This window comes from Coniosporium apollinis (genome assembly GCF_000281105.1).
Source record: "Coniosporium apollinis CBS 100218 chromosome Unknown supercont1.105, whole genome shotgun sequence".
NCBI lineage: Eukaryota > Fungi > Ascomycota > Dothideomycetes > Coniosporium > Coniosporium apollinis.
In genome coordinates this window covers 1-21,013 of record NW_006913367.1, presented here as the reverse complement: position 1 = coordinate 21,013, position 21,013 = coordinate 1, and the positions used below count along the sequence as shown (strand labels likewise).

Below are 21,013 nucleotides of genomic sequence, written 5' to 3'. Positions count from 1 at the left end.
CCCCATGCACGGCCGGAAGATATCGGCTATTGCGTTGACGACTAGATGTTCATCAGATTGATGAATGAAACACGAACAGAAGCGACTTTGTGCAAACAGCTGTATGTATCCACACATCCACCAAGAGACGCCCCTCACCCATCGCTCCTCCCTCCGTGAGACCCAGTTGCAGCGTCGAAGCCACTTGTTGTGAAGCGCTAAAAGCAATCCCAGAAACATTATCGCAGCCGCTATGCCAGGTGCAACACATGTATCAATAAATCCCCCCGCTTGCATCAAAGATTGCCCATCCCTTTCTATGTATTCAGAGTACCAGACTAGTGTATACTATCTCGACGCCTCGTGAACTTCGTTCCCGCTCGAACTTCGCCGCCCAGATCCGGTCATCGCGCGTAGTGCCCAATCGGCAACCACGTTCTCCGCTCATCCATACTCCTATTGACTCTAGCCCCAGGCGTCAACGGGATCTCTACCCTCCCCGGCGTTCTCACCAAGCCGTCATCGTCGTCGTCGTACGTATCCGAGAGCCGGGAGAAGTAGTCCGCAAGGCCCGAAGTCGGACTGGCAATACTATCGTACTGCGGCGGCGGCGTGACCATCGGGGGTGGCGGCTCATCGTCCTCGAAAGCCGGAGGGTTGAAAGACGGCGCCCGGAGCATGTGGATCGGCCGCTGGAGGTTCTGGTTTATCGGACCCCCGAGATGAGCCTGTTGGGGGCGCGTAAGACCGGGGCTGGGGACTTCGTCCATTGATGAAGACCTCTCCCTGGAACCGTTGAGAGCATTAAGTGTCGGTACGTAGGAGGTTGGCGAGTGGCGGCGCATAGGTGCGCCAGGGCAGCCGCATTCAGGGACGCGCGCTGAGTCGTTTGCGTTCTCGGGAGCGGAGTATGCGGGCAGGGCGGTGTTTGCTTGCGTGGCTCGACACGAGAGGATGTGAAATGGGGAGTCGATAGAGATTTCAAAGTGTCGCCGCTTGGTAGGGTCATTCTCGTCTGGTTTTGATAGCCGCATCACAATCTTCAATCTCGTCAGTTTATGCTAGTGGTTTTACACTAAGGGGGCACTTACTTTTATCCAGTGATGAACCTGGATATTCTGGTACGTCGTGTCAAAGTGTAGCTTCTGTAGCTTGTCCTTGTCTCGCATGTGGTGACAACTCGGTAGCTGAACGCTGAACTCCATCTCTGTAGGCCCCGCGTTTGGATCCGCTTCAAGATTTCCAAGCAGATTCGTAGTGTCAGTCGGTGTTACTTCCTCTCCTCTAGCTGCTGCTACCCGCTGATCAAACGGAATGCCGCCTCCAGAGGTAATCCTTACGGTACTCCCCGGAAACGTACTCGTTGACGATCCTTCAGCGCGCTTCTCAAATAGCTGAAGTTTTCGAGTCGGCTCCATACGATGGACCCGCTTGTTGTTGCAGAAATATTCGATGCTTTCTGTTATGAAGACTTTGACACGGTGACATTGTACCTTCGCCAGCGGCGTGAGCTTGAAGGCGATCGGAATCTGAGCACCCAGTGGAAATGATTTTCCTGAAATAACAATGTCGTAGTGCAGCTGATCCTCCCAGTTTCGGCTAATGGCAATGGGTTCAATCTGCTCCAATGAGCCTTCGGAAGGCGCTCGGATGAGCTGGACTTCTTTCGTGCCCACGAGATTGCCTCGAAAGGCGCCGGCGCGTTCGACTGTCGCTTCGAGCTCATATCGAACCGATCCAAGCTCAACGTCAATGGTTTCGGGTAGATGGCTGTCGAGTGGAAGCTCGAAATTGTACACGTAGTCGCCGGGAGCAAATGTCCTGTAACCTTTCTGGGCTACTGACGGTCCGTTCGTGGACGAATCACCCTTGCCGAAACTTCGAGATTGCGCTACTTGGAGTGATAACCTCTTTTGATCTCGGCTGCTGAGGCCTGATGCTGAGCTAGCCGACCCATTGCGGCCAAAGGAGTCAAGAGACTTGAGACTACTTGCCGTGCTCGAGGTTGAGGTTCCTGGAAACAGCTCTACATGATCGGCACAAGTACCGGCCTCTGCGGTGGGGAATTGCGCGTTGAAGAATGGCCAAATGTGGCTCATTATCGTGTCAACCTCTTCGTGTTCGGTCTTCCTCGGAGGGATACCTGATTGTAGCTTCGTCAGCAATCTTCGTACAAGGATAAGGTTGACGATTAGCGCTCTTACCTTCGGGCCAGAGGGTCGTCGCCAATCCCCGGAACTTGAGGGTAACCGCTTTTATCTTCGTGCTTTTCGTCACTCGTAAATGCAGGCTACCCCGCAGCATAGCGGTACTCCGCTCCGAAGTCTCATCTTGCTCGAAGCCATGAACATAGAGCATTGGCTCTGCCAATGCAACGCTAACAGTAATGTTACCGCCCGATGCTACGGGCTTCTCATCCGGGATGGTATTGGTAAGAATGCGGTTGGGCGGGCGCGAAGCTACAGACTGGCCGGATGAAGCCCGAACACTCTCGACGAGACTCGGTCGATGGATGATCCCACTGACAGGACCTCCAACTGAGCTACGCGAAGCCGCCCTCATTGCGTCTGCCCCTGCCTCCCTAGGCGCACCCGCGCTTGACGAAGAAGACCGCCTCGATTGCGTGCTCGGCTTCTCGGGCGCAAGAGAAGTATGGGAGGCGATGAAGGCTCGAAGAATTCGTTTCGCGCTCTCACTGGGGCCCGCCAGCTTTGCGGTTATAACGGAGCGGCCTTTGCGTAGGGGAGAAACGTGCCGCGGGTAGTCTGGGGCGACGTGGGAGATACGTATGATGTTCGGTCGGCGTGTGCGTGGCTGGAAGAGGCCGGGGTTGGTTTGAGGGCAGTCGTGACGGTCTCCAGAAAGGTATGTAAGCCGGCCGCTCTGGCTATTGAGGATTTGGTATTCTGTCATGCGGGGCAACCTTGTGAGTGAGAGTTGGACTATATGTGGCAGCAACCATTTGATACACCGCCTGTGCAATCTGACGCCGACATGTGCAGAAATTCGCAGGCTCTAGAGAGATAACACGGTCTGAAGGAAGCTGGGTTTCATGGAAAGTACAGTGCAGCGCATAACCGCCGGATGACAACGCGGGCGTGTTGGGTGCGGCGACAACTCAAGCAAACAGCCAAACGTTTGATTATAAGGAACTCGGACTCACAAGAGGACCGCCGCGGAAATTGAAGTGTTATAAGAGGGTTACCGGGAGGGAGGACAGCGCATGCCACTGGTACTGAATTGGGAGCCCGAGGGTTGGAAGTTGGCGGAGCAAGGCAGGAATATTTACCATGCTTAAGGTAAGGTAAGGTTTGACAGGGTTGCTTGCGTAAGAACAGATCGAGCCGCAACCGCAGTCGAGTTGTTCTGACAGTGAGAAATCCAAATAACTAATATCGATGTCTTCTATCAGGGTAGGTAGGGGTTGGGGGTTGCGCAGCAAGTCTCGGGGTCACGGCGAGGTGTCCATGGATTGGATTGGCACCGAAACGCCGGCCAAGAAGGCGAGACTTCAGGGCTGCGTCAACAAGATCTAATACGCACACCAAGTCGCCGTAATTCCCATACGCAAGCGTACAGAGTCTGTCACGATGCGTGAGAGGTCGGCTATGACATCAGCATGCTATCCGAAGCATCCTGAGCCCACATCTGGTGGAGCAGAATGCGCGATTTCCATGCTTACGGACACCGAGCTCGCCGGCTTGCTCGGCATCTACACTCTAAAGATCTATCAGCGCCCGCGGAACTTAGCTGCCTCGATCTTAGGTCCGCTCTGTTCGGACCACGCAGACTCGGCACTGTTGTTTAGAAGCCAAACAGAGCCCGTAAAAGTTGCGCCATGGCTCAGATGCGTCAGCAATGCCGCGGACTTCGAGACCGCTCATCCGGAAACTCTGAGTTGCTTTTTCAGCACGGGTGGCTCTCTCGTCGAATGCTGCTCCTGGGCACTGTAGATTAAAGCCAAGAACCGAGACAGCGCTGGACAGCGGCATCACGAGGATGTCCAAGCAGGAAGTAGCCTTCATGGCATCTTGGGGTTGTGTCTTGGCTGACAGTCACGTCCGATCTCGAAACGGCAAAGCCCCGAGGAGCATCGCATCTCCGCGCGATCAGCAACTGCCCAGAAGGGCTGTGGATCTGCGTCTGAGAGCACGTTTGGGGTGTCAAGATCACAAAAAGCGTGTGTAGGAAGCGGCAATCCACTCGCTCTAGCTTCGTGTTGTGCTTGTGGTACCTATTGGTAGCCGATCCCAAGGATCCGTTTAGCCGAATCGACATTTATTGCTACGATAGTATCGTTTGCATATCGTGTGTTAGAAAACGCACGGAGCAAATACGCAACCGATAGTGTCCCGCTAAGAACGGATCTGGTTTGATGGTTCGATGTGACGTGTTTGAGAGGGAGGCTGTGCTGGGGGACGGGATCGTGCCTCTCTCCGCGGAGAGATGCGTCCTCGAGCTTGATGAGATGTGCAGGTCACGTGGTTAAGCGCTGGCAGAATTGCTCACCGCTCAGATCTCCAGCACGCGACGCGCATTAACGCATGTCAACCTCCAACTGCGATTTGTATGCTGAGGAGGAGGGGTGGCGGCATCAGCACCCAGCAATGGCTCAACATGATGGTCAAAGTACTGTTTTTCCTCGTTGCGTGATACGAATGGCTTGCTGATGCTCGAGCAGTCAATGGGCAGACACCGCTTCTGGGTGTCATCATGTGTTGCACGTCTATCGCGCCGGAGCAACGTGTGAGTTTACCATCAGCAACTAAGTACCATGTCGCGGTCCTGACGTTGGAGCCGTCCCGCAGGGCGCCCTCGCACAAGTCGCAACTCAGATGGGCGCCATCCACAAGTACGATCTCACGTCCGATGTTACCCACCTGATCATTGGCAATATCGATACCCCCAAATACAAGTACGTAGCGAAGAACCGCCCCGACGTCAAGGTCGTGACGCCTGCTTGGATCGGAGCGGTGCGGAACTCGTGGATGGAGGGAGGCGACACCGACGTCGAAGCGCTGGAGAATGAATATCGAGTGCCTACATTCAGTGGGCTGAGGATATGTGTAACGGGCTTCGAGGACCGTGAGTTCGCGCATCGGATGGGTTCGATGAGAAGACGGAGCTGATGGACCGCAGTCGCGCAAAGGGATCATATCGCCAAGACTGTCGTGGCCAACGGCGCAGAATACCACGGCGACCTGACAAAGGCCGTTACCCACCTCATCGCGGCGGTCCCAAGTGGCAAGAAATACGAATATGCCCGAATGTGGCAAGTGACCGTCGTCTCTCTAGAATGGTTCCAAGAAAGCGTCGAACGCGGTATGGTTCTCGAGGAAGAGCTATACGACCCGGTACTCCCTCCCGAACAACGCGGCAAAGATGCATGGAAGCGAGAGCCGGAGGAAGCAGTCGCACTGGGCAAGAGAGCGAGAGATGTTGAGCACGCTGCAGCCGTAGGGGATAGCAACCGCCGAAAGCTCAGACGCACTGCGAGTACGAAGCTCGGAAGCCAGAGCCAAAGCATCTGGGCCGACATGGCTAGCTTTGGGCCGAGCAAGTCTGATCCTGTCTACGGTGCGCCGTCTGGCGGGGATCTCAGCCTTCATCCAAAGCCCAAAGCTCAGCCCGCGATAGGAACTGCAACTCAGCCGTTAGACCCGAGGCCGAACGCAGACACAGGAAAATTGATGTCAGTAACGGGAAATACTCCAGCTATTGGCCACTCAGGAAATCGGGGCATCTTCGGGGGGCGGGTTGTCTGCATCGTTGGCTTCGACTTCAAACAGGTAAGCGCTCCTCTCGATGTCCGTCACAAAACTAACACTCAAGAATGCAGACGTCTATACTTCAAACGCACCTCATTGCCAATGAAGCCCAAGCTGTACTCGACCTCAGAGACCTTGATATGCACTCGCCTGATGAGTTGGCGCAAGGCTTTCTTGTCATACCCCATGATCTTCCACGAGACCAGTGGCCTGCACGACCGGAAATAGCTACTCAATTGTCGAGAGTGACCGAGTGGTGGGTGGAGGCCTGTCTCCATCGGAAGGCGTTGGTTGATCCGGTAGACGAGATTCTGTGCAAGCCGTTCGAGCGGCTTGGTATTGAGGGTATGGCTGTCGAAGCGGTTCCAATGGATTGAGTGTTGATTTCTTGTAGGCTTTAGGGACCTCATCGTGTGCTCTACCTCCTTTATAGGAGTTGATTTGCTCCATATTTCTAAGGTTGTGAAGTTAATGGGTAAGGAATACAGGCACATCCGCTTGAAAACCAGGCTGACTTAACTCAGGTGGCAGGTATGATGAGTATCTGAAGCCGACTACGTCAGTACTTGTCTGCAACTCCGCTACCCCTAACAAAGAGAAGCTGAAGTATTCCTCTGAGCACAATATTCCCGCAGTCTCTGCGGGATGGCTGTGGGCAAGTATCCAGACTGGCAAGATGCAGCCTTTTGATGACTACCTATTGAATGCGCCACAAAAAGCCAAGGCTGGTCTTCGAAAACAAGGCCCTTTCGTGGATGGAGCAGACGACGAGGAACACGAAGAGGAATCCGTAAGGTAGGGATTGCCCCATTCTATAGCATTTCTATATTGGAGGCGACTGCAGCGCGAACCGTCTAAACTCAATCATGAACTACGAAAACCGTTGCAACGGAGCCTGCCGCCATATTCTTGACTCAGAGCGCTACTCGAGGAAACCAAGGGGTGGAAAGCTAACATACCACATGTAGAGACCTCCCAGCTCAAGCCAACACAAAACTTCCACGCACTAAGAACCCCGAGTTCGAGCGGATAACTCCGCAATCCAGAGAAAAACCGCCGGAGAACACACGAGCACGTACACGCGACGCCCGACACTTCGATCCATCGCACCCCGCAGACCAGGAACTCAAAGACAGCCTTGCTGGCTCTCACGTGCCAGTCCAACCTGTGCCAACGCCACCACCTTTACAAGACCTAGCTCCGGAAGTCAACTCACCACGCCGACCGTCTCTACCATCCCACCGCTCCTCCTCGGCCAAGTCCAAGCCCGACAGCCTGGAGTCGACCGCAGAACAGGAACCAGTGCCCGCCGTTGTCGATCCCGCGGTTTCTCTGAATAACACCATCGCCGAACTGCTTGCGCAAAAGCAAGCATCCAAACCCACCATCGCTCCGCCCGAAAGCAATCTGCAGCGCCGTCGACGCAGTCGACTGGGCCGTGCGCCGTCCCTTCAGTCCAACCCCTCGACCACCCACTCAACCTTCTCGCGCACGAGCTCGCTCAACGACGCACGTCCCAACCTCTCCAGCGTAACTGAAGTCAACGCCGAGGGAACTAGCGGTCTGGGCAGTCTGGCGGAAGTGCTGCCCAGCCAAGCGCTGATCTACGAGGACGAGGACGTGCAGAGGCAGCGGGAGCAGCTGATTCGGAAGATGGGCGGACGGGTTGAGCAGGAGGGCGGGAAGAGGGTGCAGGGGATCGGGGTCGTGAGGGATGTTTTCCATGAGGAGGGGGGCGGGAGGGCGAAGAGGAGAGGAAGGGCGCGGAATGGGTGATTTGGGGCTGTATATGCAAAACTGCTCCTGTGTGAATCAACTAGAGACACTCATATTAGTCGTCTGTCCTCAGCTACAAGGCGGAGGCAATCCGTGAAAGATCTGACACCTGGCGCTATGGGAGCGCATAATGCGTCTGGCTGGTCAAACAGGAAAGAGGGGGATTTGGTTAGCATCGAGGCTGTGCTTGAAGCAAGTTTCTGTAGTTCACTGTGGAAAACATACTACGTACGACAGCACTCATGTATAGCTATTGATACCTATGTTAGACCCTGTCATCCCATCGGTTCCTGTTGTCGTGGGGATAGAGCGGTAAAGCGTGATTTAAATTTCATGGACTGTGAGTAGTTTGGAGTCACCGAGGCGAGGGTGCGGGAGTCACGCTCGTTCGGCACGATCCGACTTGGTTACTTTTTTCACCTTCTTGCCACTCGATTGCAGCCTGTACCTAGGTGTCTTTAACGCTTAAAAGGCAGATGGTGGTTGAGCTTATGTCGGTTAAAAATGCCGCCTTCGAACGATAACAACCTCTACAATCTCCCCCGGCACGGGGCAGGGAGCCCGGACAGGTTGCCAGTGAGCGTACTGAGTCAACGGAGAACCACGCGGAGAAAATCATTGCGACTGCGATACTCAATAAAGGCGCTTTGCCATGATACTCGTCAAAGGGATATCTACTGCAATCGCTGAGTATGCTGGCTATGCAATACCGACAAAACGAACATATTTTTCTAGTTTGCTGACTGATGGAACTAACGCGCGTGGCTAACAATACTAGCATCATAAGAATAACCCCCAGGCGGTTTACTGTAAGCAGAGCTAATGGGCCTCTCGTCTCGAGGATCGGTGTTGTTTCTCCCCTCGAACCCAACCATGGCCTCGGTCGTAACATGAATGCCCAGATCCTTCGGAAAGGGGTCCGATGGCACGATGTGTTCAGAACTATCAGACTGCGTATGGTATGTCGAGGGCAGTGCGTGCAGGGAGTAGTGTTTCCGTGGCTTTTTCGATCTTTCGCGTGATCCCAGCTCGTAGCTGCCGTCGGTCTCACTGAGCTTGTGGCGCGAGAAAAGGCTGCTGTTCTGTAGGCGTTCTCCTGCGCGCCGGAACAGCGAGGCGAGGAGCGGTGCATTTCCAATGACGACTGCGACAAAAGTTTCGCGGCAGGCCCAGCTTCCGGCTTGTTGGGCGCCGTTGATTGGGTCCTAAGGCGTGCAGCGTTAGCACACAGGAAGGGGTTTGGTGGAGTGAGTGGGTGGCCTACCATCAGGATCAGAGCACAGCGCAGAATTCCAGCCATCCTAGCAAAGGATTAGCGCATGCTTCAACGCTCTTTACAAATCAGACTTACATGACGAATACGGCGCCGCCAAAGACAAGGATGAGGGAGTATTTCTTCACTTTCGACATGTTCGCCTTCCATAACATCTACCATCGAGTCAGTATCCACAGTCATCCTGCCGACGTTGACGCTGGAAGAATTGCGCTTCTATTGACTCACCGGCAGTGGAATTGATAACAGGTACATGTCGGTGAGTACATTCAAGACAACAGTGACATACAGATCGATCTTGGAGATAGCAGGTTGGCAAACATCTGAATACCAAGCGCAGACGTCAGCTCTCTTCCCTGGTACGAGGTACTCGAATCGGTGCAGGCATACTTCCTGGGTCTGGAGAGATTTGCCAGTTCTTGTGAAACGGTCTGCAGCCGAACAAGATCGACATTTCCGTTGCGATGTAGGTTGATATGACAACGACATATCCAATCCGAACACGAATTTCCATGTTGTTGACGCCGGCCCTATGCAAAGTGAGCACTATTAGCAGCGTCTTCCACAGATCCAGCGGCTTGACAATCGTGGAGGGCTGGAGACTCACGTTAATCGTGAATAAAGGATAGTCATGCATAGCTTTATCATCCATAAAAGGAGCGTATACAAGCTCCATCCAACTAGTTGCGTCTTGCTACCACCGACTCTTAGATAGTACTCGTGCGAGTTCGGATCTAGGTCTTTGCGCTGCTCGTCCGTCATGCCATTATTCGCCAGACCACGCCACCAGGCACCGACAGCATACGCAGTCGCCGTCTCAAGGGCATAAACAACCTAAGCAACTCGCAAGTCAGACACCACAGCGGTCTCGATGGTACTAAGATTGGCAGGTACAGCCGCTGAAGGCTACCTAGCGGGATAAGAGAGTGGTAGAGGGAGATAATAAACTTACCGCCGCTATGCACATGAGGTAATCATCCAACGCAAGATTCTTGATACCCACAGCTGTAATACGCGCGAATAGTCGCAATCCAATAATAAAGATGCCAGTGCCCAGAAGCGTGAACGCTTCTACGGTAAAAGAGTCCATGTTGCAAACCTAGGGAGTGGCGGTCACACAGTGCAATACAATAAATGGTAGTGGCCAGAAGAGTATGTGAACGGCGGTCAACCACAGCGACTGGTAGTGGCTAGAGTAAAAGGCGGATCATGGCTCATTGGGGGCTTGTAGATTGCCTTATACGATTGAGACACAGTGAAGATGAGTAACAGCAAGCATGATCGCTTTGCAGCGCGATGACAGGGCTAAGCAGCATGATCTTCAACGGCCATTCATGAATGAATCGCTCGTTGGCTAAGACCCACGAAACGCTGTGAGACGCTAGGCCAGCTCTGTTTAAACGGTGACATTCGACTCCATCTTTATTCTCCGGGAGCTCTGGACCGGAAAGACCGTTGCAAAGCCATGCCAAAAGCTAGACTCAACAAAGTAGTGGACTGCTTCTGCTAAAATGACTGAGAATCATGTTTGCATGATCTGAACCGCGCCACCACTCCATCCGAGGCTGTAGTCAGGCACGGGTGAATGCTCGAGCATTCTCCCCATCCCGCCTTGGTCTACCTCGAGGTAGGGTGGATTTTCTTTCCGATTTGACGCTTCGGCACCACGGCACACGGCAGGCGGACGGCACGTGTGAGCCGATGAGCTGTCCCTGTGTCGGGTCCGTTCCAGATTTTCCAAGGTTCCTTCGTGCCTTTACTTAACATAGTTTAGTTATTGCTTTACCTGAGATGGAGATCCGCAGTGCTAACGGTTGTTACAGACTCAACGGCACGGTATGGCCATGCCGCTCGTGAGGAGGTATTCGAGTTTTTGATGAACATGCGCACGAGCTGCACCATGGATAGAGGACCGCCTGGCGTGTGATATCTTGCGGTCTCCTCGGCTTCTTGTAGAGAGGGCACCGGAAGTGGCATTGACATCCCGCTCGGAGATATTGCACTGTATCCCACTCACAGGGCGTGCTTTCCCCACTTAGACTCAAGGTGATCACCAAGCGATCATTGAGTGATCTACGGTTGGTGTGCTAAGATTAAAGCCAACCTCACGCCCCTGAGCGGGAAGGCTGGCGGCAGGCTGAAATGGCTGTCATGGCTGTCATGGTTGACATGCAAGGGACAGGCGCCGAACCTGAACCTAAGCCGTTTTCAGCAAAAAACGACCTCCCGAACCAACAAGCGTTGACTGGGTTCGGCCCGCGTGCAGCGCGATCACAAGCCGCACTGTACTGTAACAGGACAAGATTGGCCCTACTCCCCTGTCGTCGGTCTTTTCTCGGTCTGCATGACCATGAACTCCTCATTAGATCATTGAGCAGCGGTTGGCTTGAGATCTGGCTTGGCTTGACAGATCCAAGGTTGGAGTGGGGCGCGCTTTGCCGTTCTCCAGCGGCGCTTTACTTTCTTTAGCTGTATTTTATCAAGACACACCTATGACTTAGCAAGCCAAAGGCCTGGCTTAGCGAAAAGGGTAACCCGCTGTAAGCCAACCGCTGAGTTTGGTGTGTCTGACGGCCCTTGACAAGCTACGCACCTTACCCCATCCACAAGCCACCTTACCTAAGAAGTTAAGTCAGACTCAAGCCAGACCTCAAGCCAACCGCTGCTCAAATGGTCTATTCTGCCCTTGGGCTGTCGGTCGGACCGCTTCACACGTGTTGAGGGATGTTTCCACACTTCCAGGGTTGGCCTTGCTCACGCCGAGGGTTAGGGTGTCGTTAAAGCCTCTTCAGATGCGCCAACTGTACTTGACACGCGCCAGTTGGCAGCCGGTGCGTTTCGGCCCCCAAAATGAGTTAGATGGACGGCATGCTGTGCCGTATTCGATCGGCGCGGTGATGTCTTCTGTTCAAACTGCGGAGAGCCCCCAGCTGCAGAATGAGACGTTGAGAGATCCTTCCTTGTTTGAACCTCCGACCAGGAACACAGCAAGTCATTGAGCTCGAGTAGTTAACATGGAATCCGTAGATGTGGTTGTAATTGGCGCTGGTGAGTTTGTTCTCCGACTATGCCCAGTTTCAGGTCCTCATTAGCAGAAACAGATCCACCAGGCTGACAGTGCGCGTCGATTCCACCAGGGTGGTATGGGCTGGCCGCCGCAAAAACCTACGTAGAGCTTCACCTTACGGCCAATGTAATCGTGCTTGAGGGAGCGACTACTCTCGGAGGTGTATGGGCAGAGCACCGCCTCTATCCCGGCCTCAGATCAAACAACCTGCTAGGCACCTACGAATATTCAGACTTTCCTGAATCGAACCTCGATGTCAAGCCCGGCGAGCACATACCAGGCGCAGTCCTCCATCAGTACCTCACTCAATTCGCCGAGAAATTCGATGTCTACCGACGTATACGCTTCAACACGACGGTCAAATCGGTTCAGAGCGAGGCGAGCGGAGGATGGCTGCTTACAGTCATCTCAAGCGCCGAAGAAAAGCCTGCTGCAAGCGAGTCGCAATTGTTGACGCAGAAGCTCATCGTTGCGACGGGACTGACTTCAGAGCCTTTCATCCCAGCACTCGCCGGTGCCGACTCCTTCAACGCTCCTTTATTCCACTCGAAGGATTTCCTGCATAATGCCGATACGCTGAAGAGTGCGGACAGTGTTTGCGTGCTTGGTGGAGCCAAAAGTGCCTGGGACGTCGCTTATGCATACGCGTCGTCTGACGTCCAGGTGGACATGATTATTCGAGACTCCGGTCGCGGTCCTGTCTGGATGGCACCGCCTTACGTTACTCCTCTTAAGAAATGGCTCGAGAAGTTGGTCCATACACGATTTCTTACCTGGTTCAGCCCATGCATCTGGGGAAATGAAGATGGCTATGGTGGCATTCGAGGCTTTCTCCATGGCACAGTAGCGGGACGCTTCATGGTAGACTCGTTCTGGAAGGTACTCGGCGGCGACGTCATCTCTTTAAATGGATTCGACAAGCATCCCGAGACAGCGAAGCTGAAACCGTGGTATTCTGCCTTCTGGATTGGTAGCGGCCTCAGTATCTTGAACTATCCGACGGACTTCTTCGAATACGTGCGAAGCGGCAAGATCCGAGTCCACATCGCCGACATCACAAGTCTCTCTGATGGGACTGTTCACCTCTCTAATGGCGAGTCTCTCAAGACGGATGCTCTGATCTGCTCCACAGGGTGGAAACACCGTCCGCCCATCAACTTCTTGCCCTCGGGCCTTGATCGGGAACTTGGTCTGCCCCACCGCTCCTTTGAAATAGACGAGCTGGTCCAAAAAGCGGATTCCGAGATCCTGGCACGATTCCCACGTCTCAAGGCCCAACCGGCTTTCAACCAATCTTACAAGCCGCAACCGCGTGATGACGCTGTGAAAGACAGGCCAAATCAGCCGTACCGACTATACCGGTTCATGGCTCCTCCGGCCACCATTTTTGACCGCAGCATCGCCTTCGCAGGTAGCCTTTCAACAATCAGCACCCCTCTCGTCGCACAGGCGCAGGCCATCTGGATATCCGCCTACTTCGATGGAAAGCTTGACCGGATGCCTTTGTCTGCGGACGATGCTCGTTGGGAGACTGTCCTGCAGACCCAGTTCGGGAAGTGGCGGTATCCTTGTGGCTACGGGGCAAACTTCCCTGACTTTGTCTTCGACTCGATCCCTTACATCGACATGTTGCTGGAAGACCTAGGACTGCAGAAGCATAGGAAGAAAGGCGCGGTGGCAGAGATGTGGGAGCCGTATGGACCGGATGATTACAGAGGACTGGTCGATGAATGGAAAACTAAACACGCCACGGATGGTTAGATTTTTGAAAAGAGCTATTCTGCAGTGATGTTCCTAGTCATCGGCGTTTGTCGGGGTCTTTATATTCTGTATATATTTCACGGAGTACGAAGCACAAGTGTCCCACCTCTGCTGCAACCTTACCTGGAGCTTCGAAAACTTGGCTACTCGTACGGCAAACGTGATACCGCTGCAGGGTTCCCCGCCACTCCCGCCGCTGATCTGTCTGCTAGAGAGCTTGTCTCTAATGCCATTCAGCCGTCTGCCGGCTTGGCTATGAGCATCGCCCTCGTGCGAATGCAACGTCGACCATGATACGACGTGGTGTTGAGACCGCGCAGAGGGGTATCTAGAGTAGAACCGAGGTCATCTGGGCTGGTGTGATGGTTGTAATAGATAAGTACGACGTTGGAAGCTGTTGTGCTTGCTCCTGTTTGCGTTCCGATCTGCGTGTAAGGTGGTCGGCTCGATTGAAGTATATCCAATATGAGGAACCATATGGCAGCGGGTTGGTTCTACTCTCCGTCCCAAATTGGACGCTATCTGCTCAGTCGCATTCCTACCTTGAGACCACCTCGGGTAAACCAGTCTCCAACTGCTTCACCTTGAGATTTCCAAGAAACGACAGCTGATCTCCTTTACTACGTAGAATCAACACGCCGGCCACCCAATCCGCGTGCTCCGCCAACTGGACCGCCATCAATGGTTGATGTTTACCGCAGGGTTTCTCGGATGGACATGGGACGCCTTTGACTTTTTTACCGTGTCGCTCACGGTTACGGAGTTGGCCAAGGACTTTGGGGTGTCGAATTCAGATGTTAGCTGGGTGAGGATCATTGCGCTTCGCTCTGTGACGGACCTTGCTAACAATAGTGGGTGCGCTAGGGGATGACTGTGACATTGATGCTAAGGTCCGTCGGAGCACTCATCTTCGGAGTTCTGTCAGACCGGTATGGACGCAAATGGCCAATGATCATCAATCTTTTCTTGTTCATCGTTCTTGAGCTGGGCTCAGGGTTCTGCACCACTCTGCCCCAGTTCCTGGGGGTTCGGTCTCTGTACGGTATCGCTATGGGCGGTAAGAGGACTTCAGGATGCCCTTTCCGGTTGTAGAAGAGGCTGATCCCTTTCAGGTCTCTTTGGACCAGCCGCCGCCACCGCCTTGGAGGACCTGCCTTACGATGCCCGAGGCATTCTTTCCGGCCTTTTCGAACAAGGGTACGCCGTGGGCTATCTCCTTGCAGCCGTCTTCTACCGTGCACTCGTGCCAACCACGACCCACGGCTGGCGGAGCCTTTTCTGGTTCGGCGCCGCCCCACCCGTTCTCATCATCGCCTTCCGATGGTGGCTTCCTGAAACGAACTACTTTCTAGTCATCAAAGCGGAGCGAGAGGCCAAGCACGCTGCCGCCCACCGTGCATCAGAGCGATCCGACCAGCCCATGAAGCGCCAGGGCATGCGAGCTTTTGGCAGCGAGTCTTGGGTCGCAGTCAAGCAGAACTGGGTCTTGCTGGTCTACATGGTCCTTCTCATGACCGGCTTCAATTCGTGCTCGCACGGTTCCCAGGACTTCTATCCAACTTTTCTGAAAGAGCAGGCCGGAGAGTCACCCACCAACACCACAATCATTACTGTCGTTGGCCAGATCGGCGCGCTCATTGGAGGCACGACGATCGGGTACATCAGCTCCATCATCGGCCGCCGGCTGACCATGATAATCGGCTGTATCATCGGTGCCGCGCTAGTTCCCGCTTACATTCTGCCCCGGAATCTCACGCTGATCGCCCCCGCCTTCTTCTTGCAGTTCTTTGTCGGCGGCGTCTGGGGTCTGTTTACACCGTCTTGTGGATGTTCAGCTACTAACTTGTCTCCAGGGCCGATCCCGATCCATCTCATCGAGTTGTCGCCCCCTGCGCTAAGAACCCTCGCCGTGGGCCTGACATACCAACTGGGTAACCTCGCATCGAGCGCTTCAGCCACCATCCAAGCCGTCATCGGGGAGCGGTATCCGCTGCCGCCGGCTGCAGACGAGACCAAGCGCTTCGACTACGGCAAGGTCATCGGCATCTTCATGGGCACAGTTTGGGTTTATATGCTAATCCTGCTACTACTCGGCCCCGAGATGTCGCTGGAAGAGCGCGCGGAGCGGGCTCAGGAGGCCAAGGAGTTTGAGGAGATGAGAAGGCAGGGCGTGAGTCTTACCGAAATTGGGAGACGGAGGGCGCTGGGCGAGAAAGGAATGCCCAATGGAGAGACGGAGCCGAAGCGGGAGGAGCAGGAAAAACAGGGTGTTGAGTACGTCGAACGCCATCGGGACCCTGTATGAGTCAAAGTGCAGTTCAAGGCACTCCGCGGGCCAAATGTTTCGCAGGAGGAAGAGCACGTAATTGCAGAGGATAGGGAAGAATGTTACTTGGGAATGAAAGAGTGTAGTAAGAGAAACAAGCCCCCGGAGGACGATGAATAGGCTGTTCTTCCCTCAAGTAGCTAGATATCCTAGTAAGCGCCTGTAAGAAGAACGGTACGATGAAGATAACTTGCTTAATAAAGAGAATATATTGATTACCGGCCTTCTGGCGTCAAAAAAGGAAGTCAACAAAGCGTCTATATTGCAGCACCCTTCTTTTTCTTCGTTCTACTGCCCTTGGTATCATCGAGACTTGTACTGTACGATATCTTTTATTGAACTTCGATTTCGGGCTTATGGAAAGGAATTAATACGATACTCGCAACACGATCTCTCGTGTTCGCTAAAGGTCACCTACCATACTCTGCTTATAGGTAAGTCGTGTTTCATCTGGACTTGAGATGGTGTCGTGAGGTCTGAGGCTTCTACCGCTGGTCACGGAAGGAGTTGGAATTAAGGTTACCCACGGACCCGCAACCTCTTTCCACTTTCTCTTGGCGCTTGACACAGTGACGACGGGCATCCATATATCTCCATCTTATCTCACTTGCAGCACTGCACCAACACCTTCTAAAGTTCCGCCGCCCCTGCAGCCTCACCATGCCAATCTCACTCTACGACCTGAGCGTCCCGCTCTTCATCAGTAATCTCACCAACCTCACGAGCATCCTCAAGAAGGCCGAGCAATATGCGGACGATAACGGCATCCCGCACTCCGACCTCCTGACCGCGCGTCTGGCGGCGGACATGCTGCCGTTAACCTTCCAGATCCAGAGCTGCAGCAACACTTCCAAGAACAGTCTCGTGCGCGTGGCCGACGCCGAAGCCGTGCCCATGGAGGACAACGAGAGCACGTTTGCGGAGCTTCAGGCGCGGATCGCGAAGACGATTGACGTGCTCAAGGACGTGGATCCGAGCAAGTTTGACGGAACGGAGGAGAAGGAGGTGGTCATGAAGTTCCCCGGCAGGGAATTCAAGTTCACGGGCCAGAGCTACCTACTGACCTTCGCTATTCCGAACTTCTTTTTCCATGCCACGACCGCTTATGACATCCTGAGGAGCAAAGGCGTGCCTCTCGGGAAAGGGGACTTCCTGGGCAGCTTATGAGTTTTCTGGACTGTGGCTTGCTGGGAGGGGGGATTGATAGCTGAGTTCGGCCAGCGAGGCTTGATCCCTCCTTACACGCATTCAGTTCTACTATTCGAGCTGGCGGTTGTGTCACAAATCCTCGCTAGTGCGTTCTAGAAGCGAGATACTCGCATGTAACGCCTAAAGCCCGTAAAGAAAAATACATCTTAGTCGCTTCTATCCTTCGAGGTAGTAAGCGACAACTTGGAGAGAGTTTTAGACTAAATGTTATTCTCGACAGCTCATCCTCTACCTTAGTGGTCTGCAAGCGTCTGCAAGCTTCTTATTATAGAGCACTCGCACTTATTACCCAAGCTAACGGCGAGACGCGCTAGACTGATTTCATTGCACAAACAGTGGAGCAGTTCAGAAGATAGTTATTCCAAGGCATTTGACTTTTTATGTTCCTATTTTCCTGCTCCGAGAGCCGTATCTTATACTCTCTATGTTCATACTTTCTGCCCACTGTTCTTCGTTACTGTGCCCTTCCAGTCACCATCCTTGCACGATGCTGCTAACCACAAACAACTCTCCCCCGTCATCTCCTTCCCACCGCGTCACTAGCGTCTTGCGATTAGATGCTGAAGCTGGAGTCATGACCTTCGCGGCTGGTGTACAAGTCCATTCGGGCACTCGAGCTCTACGCTGCAGAGCGCCTGCTGTATGCCGCACAGAAGTGCGAAGAGGAGAATAATTAGAGGCCCGCCCACAGCCCGACCCAAGAAGTTTAGAATGATGGGCCATTTCCGCGGACGGCCGCCCCAAGACTTGATGCCCTTTCCTAAGAGCGCCGTGCTCTGCACACACAGGATGTTGATGAGTATAGCCCACGCGAGTAGGCCACCGAAACTATTGCAGTGGAATCTCTGCGCTGTCCACTTCATGGCAATGCCGACGATCGTGCCAAAAAGCAGGATGGCATATCCCGCGAGCGATAGCGCCTGCGCGAAGTCGTTGTCCGTCGTCCACTCAGGCAACCCCTGCCAATATCGGAAATTAGCACTCATATTCATTATTACAAAGGTTAAACATATGACCAGCAGGCCAGATATTAAGACTATGTTGGTATAACAGGGGATACCTAACATACATGATTGTTTGGGGCCTCTGCCCCCGCCGGATTGTTCGGGCCCTCTGCCGCCGGATTGTTAGGGACCTGCGCCGCCGCAGCCGCCGCTGGTACCGCTATTTCTTCGTCTGCTCGTGCGGTAGAGGCCATCTCCGAGGTTTGGTATGGGGGCGGTGGTGGTATGAACGGAGAACTCTTTCGAAAGTTGGGGCTGGCTGGGAAATTGGAGAAATCGAGGGACAGCGCCATTCTGGAAGACTTTTATTGTTCCTCGCACTCTTCCCAAGGAAGGAGCTGTGTTGTGGAAAGAGCTATGCTTGGCGGCAAGAACCCACGGGGGTCCCTACCTTTTTATAATATCCAGCACGACACTAGTAGCGCTAGTACCATGGTTACCGCCTACACCTATCCAGCACTCTCCTATCCTCAACATCGATTTCAATCCTCTTACCCATCTACGTAAGCGCACCATTCACTAGACCAATGGATTTAAGCTGTCGGACAGCCGCAGCGAGACTGCTATTGAAACTGTTTCATGGCTGGACAGACGACCTGATCTCTCCTGAAAGCCCAACAGGCTGCAAGAAGTCCGCTATCAACGGTGTAACGCTTTGCAAATTGACGTTAGCCATTTGGCATGGAATATTCATGGTTGACAAACCTGATGTATCCTTGCTTCAACGCCCAGCCATCAGTTCCAGGTAGACTCTCATCAATTAGCTTTTGCACATCGTGTTTCTTCGGTGCCCACTTGAATGGTTTTAGATCATGGTCAGAGGCGTCGTTGGTCGATTTGCCGTCTTCTTCGAGTTCCTCGTAGATACTAGCGGTGTTCCAGTAGCGGCGAAGCACAGTAGTATACACTGCTCGGACTTCTTGACCGGCCTGTAATGGCGGCATGTTGATGTTGTAAAGCTCAACGCCGGCATCCCAGTTCAGGAATAACTGCTCAGTCAACTTCGCTGCGGCTTTGGAGGTTGCCTCGATGACCTCTGGATCATGAATGTGTCTCTTGTCCTTGACGAAGGACAAGTATTAACTACCTACCATACTCTATTTATAGATAACTTATGTTTTATCTAGACTTAAAATAGTGCCGTGAGGTCTAAGGCTTCTTCCGCTTAAGGGCGAGCCGAAATGAAGGTTGCCCATCCCTGCACGGATTGGAGAGCACGGACCCGCAGCTTCTTTTCAGGCACTATGACGACGAGCATCAGCTCACCAGCGAGGTAGGTATCCGTGATATTGACGTTCCGCTGATACCGTAGAGTCAAATCCACATCTTCACGCTTAACCGCCGACAATGTTCGCTCGCCCACGCCCGCAAAGCCCCTTCATCTGCCTCCGCTGCCTCCGCAAGGCGTCCCTATCACCGGCCCAAGCTCCGCGACGCCCCCATACAACTACGCCCCCACAGCGCCAACCCTTCTCCAGCAGCACCACTCTCCAAAACTCCAGCAACCCACCGCCGCCCCCTCCTTCGGGCGTCTCAGCCCTCCCCCACCGCCGCCTCATCTCCCTCTCCGGCCGCGACGCGGCCAAGTTCCTGCAAGGGCTCACGACCAACAACGTCTCGCCATTCGCGACCACGGGGTGGTATACAGCGTTTCTCAATGCGCAAGGCCGCGTGCTGTACGATTGCTTCGTCTACCCCGCGAGTTCTGTGCGCGGGTACAGAGAGTGGCTGAGTGGAGAGGGAGGGGGAAAGGGAGGAGACGGGTTAGACTGGGGCTGCTTCATTGAGGTCGATGGGAGTGTGCTGGAGGAAGTGACGAAGCATCTGAAAAGACACAAGCTGAGGAGCAAGGTTAATATTAAGGCGGTTGGGGAGGGGGAGTGGGGTGTTTGGGCAGCATGGGACGACACCGCACCATCCGCGTCCTCGCACTCGGACTTGGGAACAGAGGAGGGGAGGAGGCACATCGACAGGAGCAGCAGCAGCGACTCTGCCGGATCCACAAACCTGACCAACACCAGCACATCCCTAATCCACATCCCCGACTCGCGCGCCCCAAAATTCGGCCACCGCATCGTATCCACCACCACCTCCTCCACCTCATCCAGCCCGCCACTCCCACCGCCCCTACAGCACCTCCCCCAAACCACCCCGCCATCCTACCACCTCCGCCGCCTCCTCCACGGCATCCCAGAAGGCCCCTCCGAGATCCCGCCCACCAGCGCCCTCCCCCTCGAACACAACATGGACCTGATGTCCGGCATCGACTTCCGCAAGGGCTGCTACGTCGGCCAGGAGCTGACAATCCGCACGAAACACACGGGCGTGGTTCGGAAGCGCGTTCTGCCCGTCCAGCTCTACAGGACCGATTCCGCGGAGCCGGAGAGGTTGCGGTATGATGCTGACTGGGCAGGCCCGACGCCGACGCCGCCGAAAGACGCGGATATCAAGAACTTCGACGCGCTGGGTGGTGGCCGCAAAGGGCGCGCGGCGGGGAAGTTCATCACCTCTGTAGGGAATGTCGGATTGGCGATGTGCAGGCTCGAGATGATGACGGATATCCGCCTGACAGCCGAGTCTGCTGGAGCTGGGGCGCATGTGCCCGGGACGGAGTTTGGGATCAAGTGGGTCGTGGATGAGCCGCTGGAGGGACGGGAGGGAGCGGGGAGGGAGGAAGTGGTTAAGGTCAAGGCGTTTGTGCCGGATTGGCATAGGGAGAGGGCTTGGGAGGGGAAGGTGCAGAGGCGGGTGGGGTGATGGGGGAGAGCGAGGGGCTGAGTAGAATTCCATGCTCATCCCTGATTGCACGAGTCTGAATGAGTTAGACGACATTGATTGATGCACTCGGGA

General features: G+C 54.3%; 8 protein-coding genes across 8 annotated transcripts; 4 read left to right on the top strand and 4 right to left on the bottom strand.

Moving 5' to 3' along the window:
- Positions 1-383: 383 nt before the first annotated feature.
- Positions 384-2,892, bottom strand: W97_09295 (uncharacterized protein; the record flags this gene model as incomplete). Its single annotated transcript, XM_007787156.1, has 3 exons — positions 384-1,019; positions 1,071-2,122; positions 2,184-2,892. The coding sequence occupies 3 exons, from the start codon at positions 2,890-2,892 to the stop codon at positions 384-386; spliced, it is 2,397 nt and encodes a 798-aa protein (XP_007785346.1).
- Positions 2,893-4,586: 1,694 nt separating this feature from the next.
- W97_09294 (uncharacterized protein) lies at positions 4,587-7,523 on the top strand (the record flags this gene model as incomplete). The annotated part of the gene is made up of 8 exons (XM_007787155.1): positions 4,587-4,608; positions 4,661-4,725; positions 4,788-5,064; positions 5,119-5,768; positions 5,819-6,092; positions 6,142-6,222; positions 6,272-6,542; positions 6,716-7,523. 8 exons carry the CDS (start codon positions 4,587-4,589, stop codon positions 7,521-7,523), a joined length of 2,448 nt encoding a protein of 815 aa, XP_007785345.1.
- A 752-nt stretch (positions 7,524-8,275) lies between these two features.
- On the bottom strand, positions 8,276-9,886 carry W97_09293 (uncharacterized protein; the record flags this gene model as incomplete). The annotated part of the gene is made up of 7 exons (XM_007787154.1): positions 8,276-8,728; positions 8,788-8,824; positions 8,875-8,951; positions 9,025-9,119; positions 9,187-9,326; positions 9,404-9,630; positions 9,749-9,886. The coding sequence occupies 7 exons, from the start codon at positions 9,884-9,886 to the stop codon at positions 8,276-8,278; spliced, it is 1,167 nt and encodes a 388-aa protein (XP_007785344.1).
- Positions 9,887-11,810: 1,924 nt separating this feature from the next.
- Positions 11,811-15,929, top strand: W97_09292 (uncharacterized protein; the record flags this gene model as incomplete). Its single annotated transcript, XM_007787153.1, has 7 exons — positions 11,811-11,844; positions 11,934-13,619; positions 14,326-14,429; positions 14,489-14,681; positions 14,737-15,018; positions 15,067-15,429; positions 15,478-15,929. The coding sequence occupies 7 exons, from the start codon at positions 11,811-11,813 to the stop codon at positions 15,927-15,929; spliced, it is 3,114 nt and encodes a 1,037-aa protein (XP_007785343.1).
- Positions 15,930-16,610: 681 nt separating this feature from the next.
- Positions 16,611-17,117, top strand: W97_09291 (uncharacterized protein; the record flags this gene model as incomplete). The annotated part of the gene is made up of 1 exon (XM_007787152.1): positions 16,611-17,117. The coding sequence occupies one exon, from the start codon at positions 16,611-16,613 to the stop codon at positions 17,115-17,117; it is 507 nt and encodes a 168-aa protein (XP_007785342.1).
- Positions 17,118-17,731: 614 nt separating this feature from the next.
- W97_09290 (uncharacterized protein) lies at positions 17,732-18,357 on the bottom strand (the record flags this gene model as incomplete). Its single annotated transcript, XM_007787151.1, has 2 exons — positions 17,732-18,118; positions 18,229-18,357. The coding sequence occupies 2 exons, from the start codon at positions 18,355-18,357 to the stop codon at positions 17,732-17,734; spliced, it is 516 nt and encodes a 171-aa protein (XP_007785341.1).
- A 474-nt stretch (positions 18,358-18,831) lies between these two features.
- Positions 18,832-19,107, bottom strand: W97_09289 (uncharacterized protein; the record flags this gene model as incomplete). The annotated part of the gene is made up of 1 exon (XM_007787150.1): positions 18,832-19,107. One exon carries the CDS (start codon positions 19,105-19,107, stop codon positions 18,832-18,834), a length of 276 nt encoding a protein of 91 aa, XP_007785340.1.
- A 403-nt stretch (positions 19,108-19,510) lies between these two features.
- On the top strand, positions 19,511-20,920 carry W97_09288 (uncharacterized protein; the record flags this gene model as incomplete). The annotated part of the gene is made up of 1 exon (XM_007787149.1): positions 19,511-20,920. The coding sequence occupies one exon, from the start codon at positions 19,511-19,513 to the stop codon at positions 20,918-20,920; it is 1,410 nt and encodes a 469-aa protein (XP_007785339.1).
- Positions 20,921-21,013: the final 93 nt, after the last annotated feature.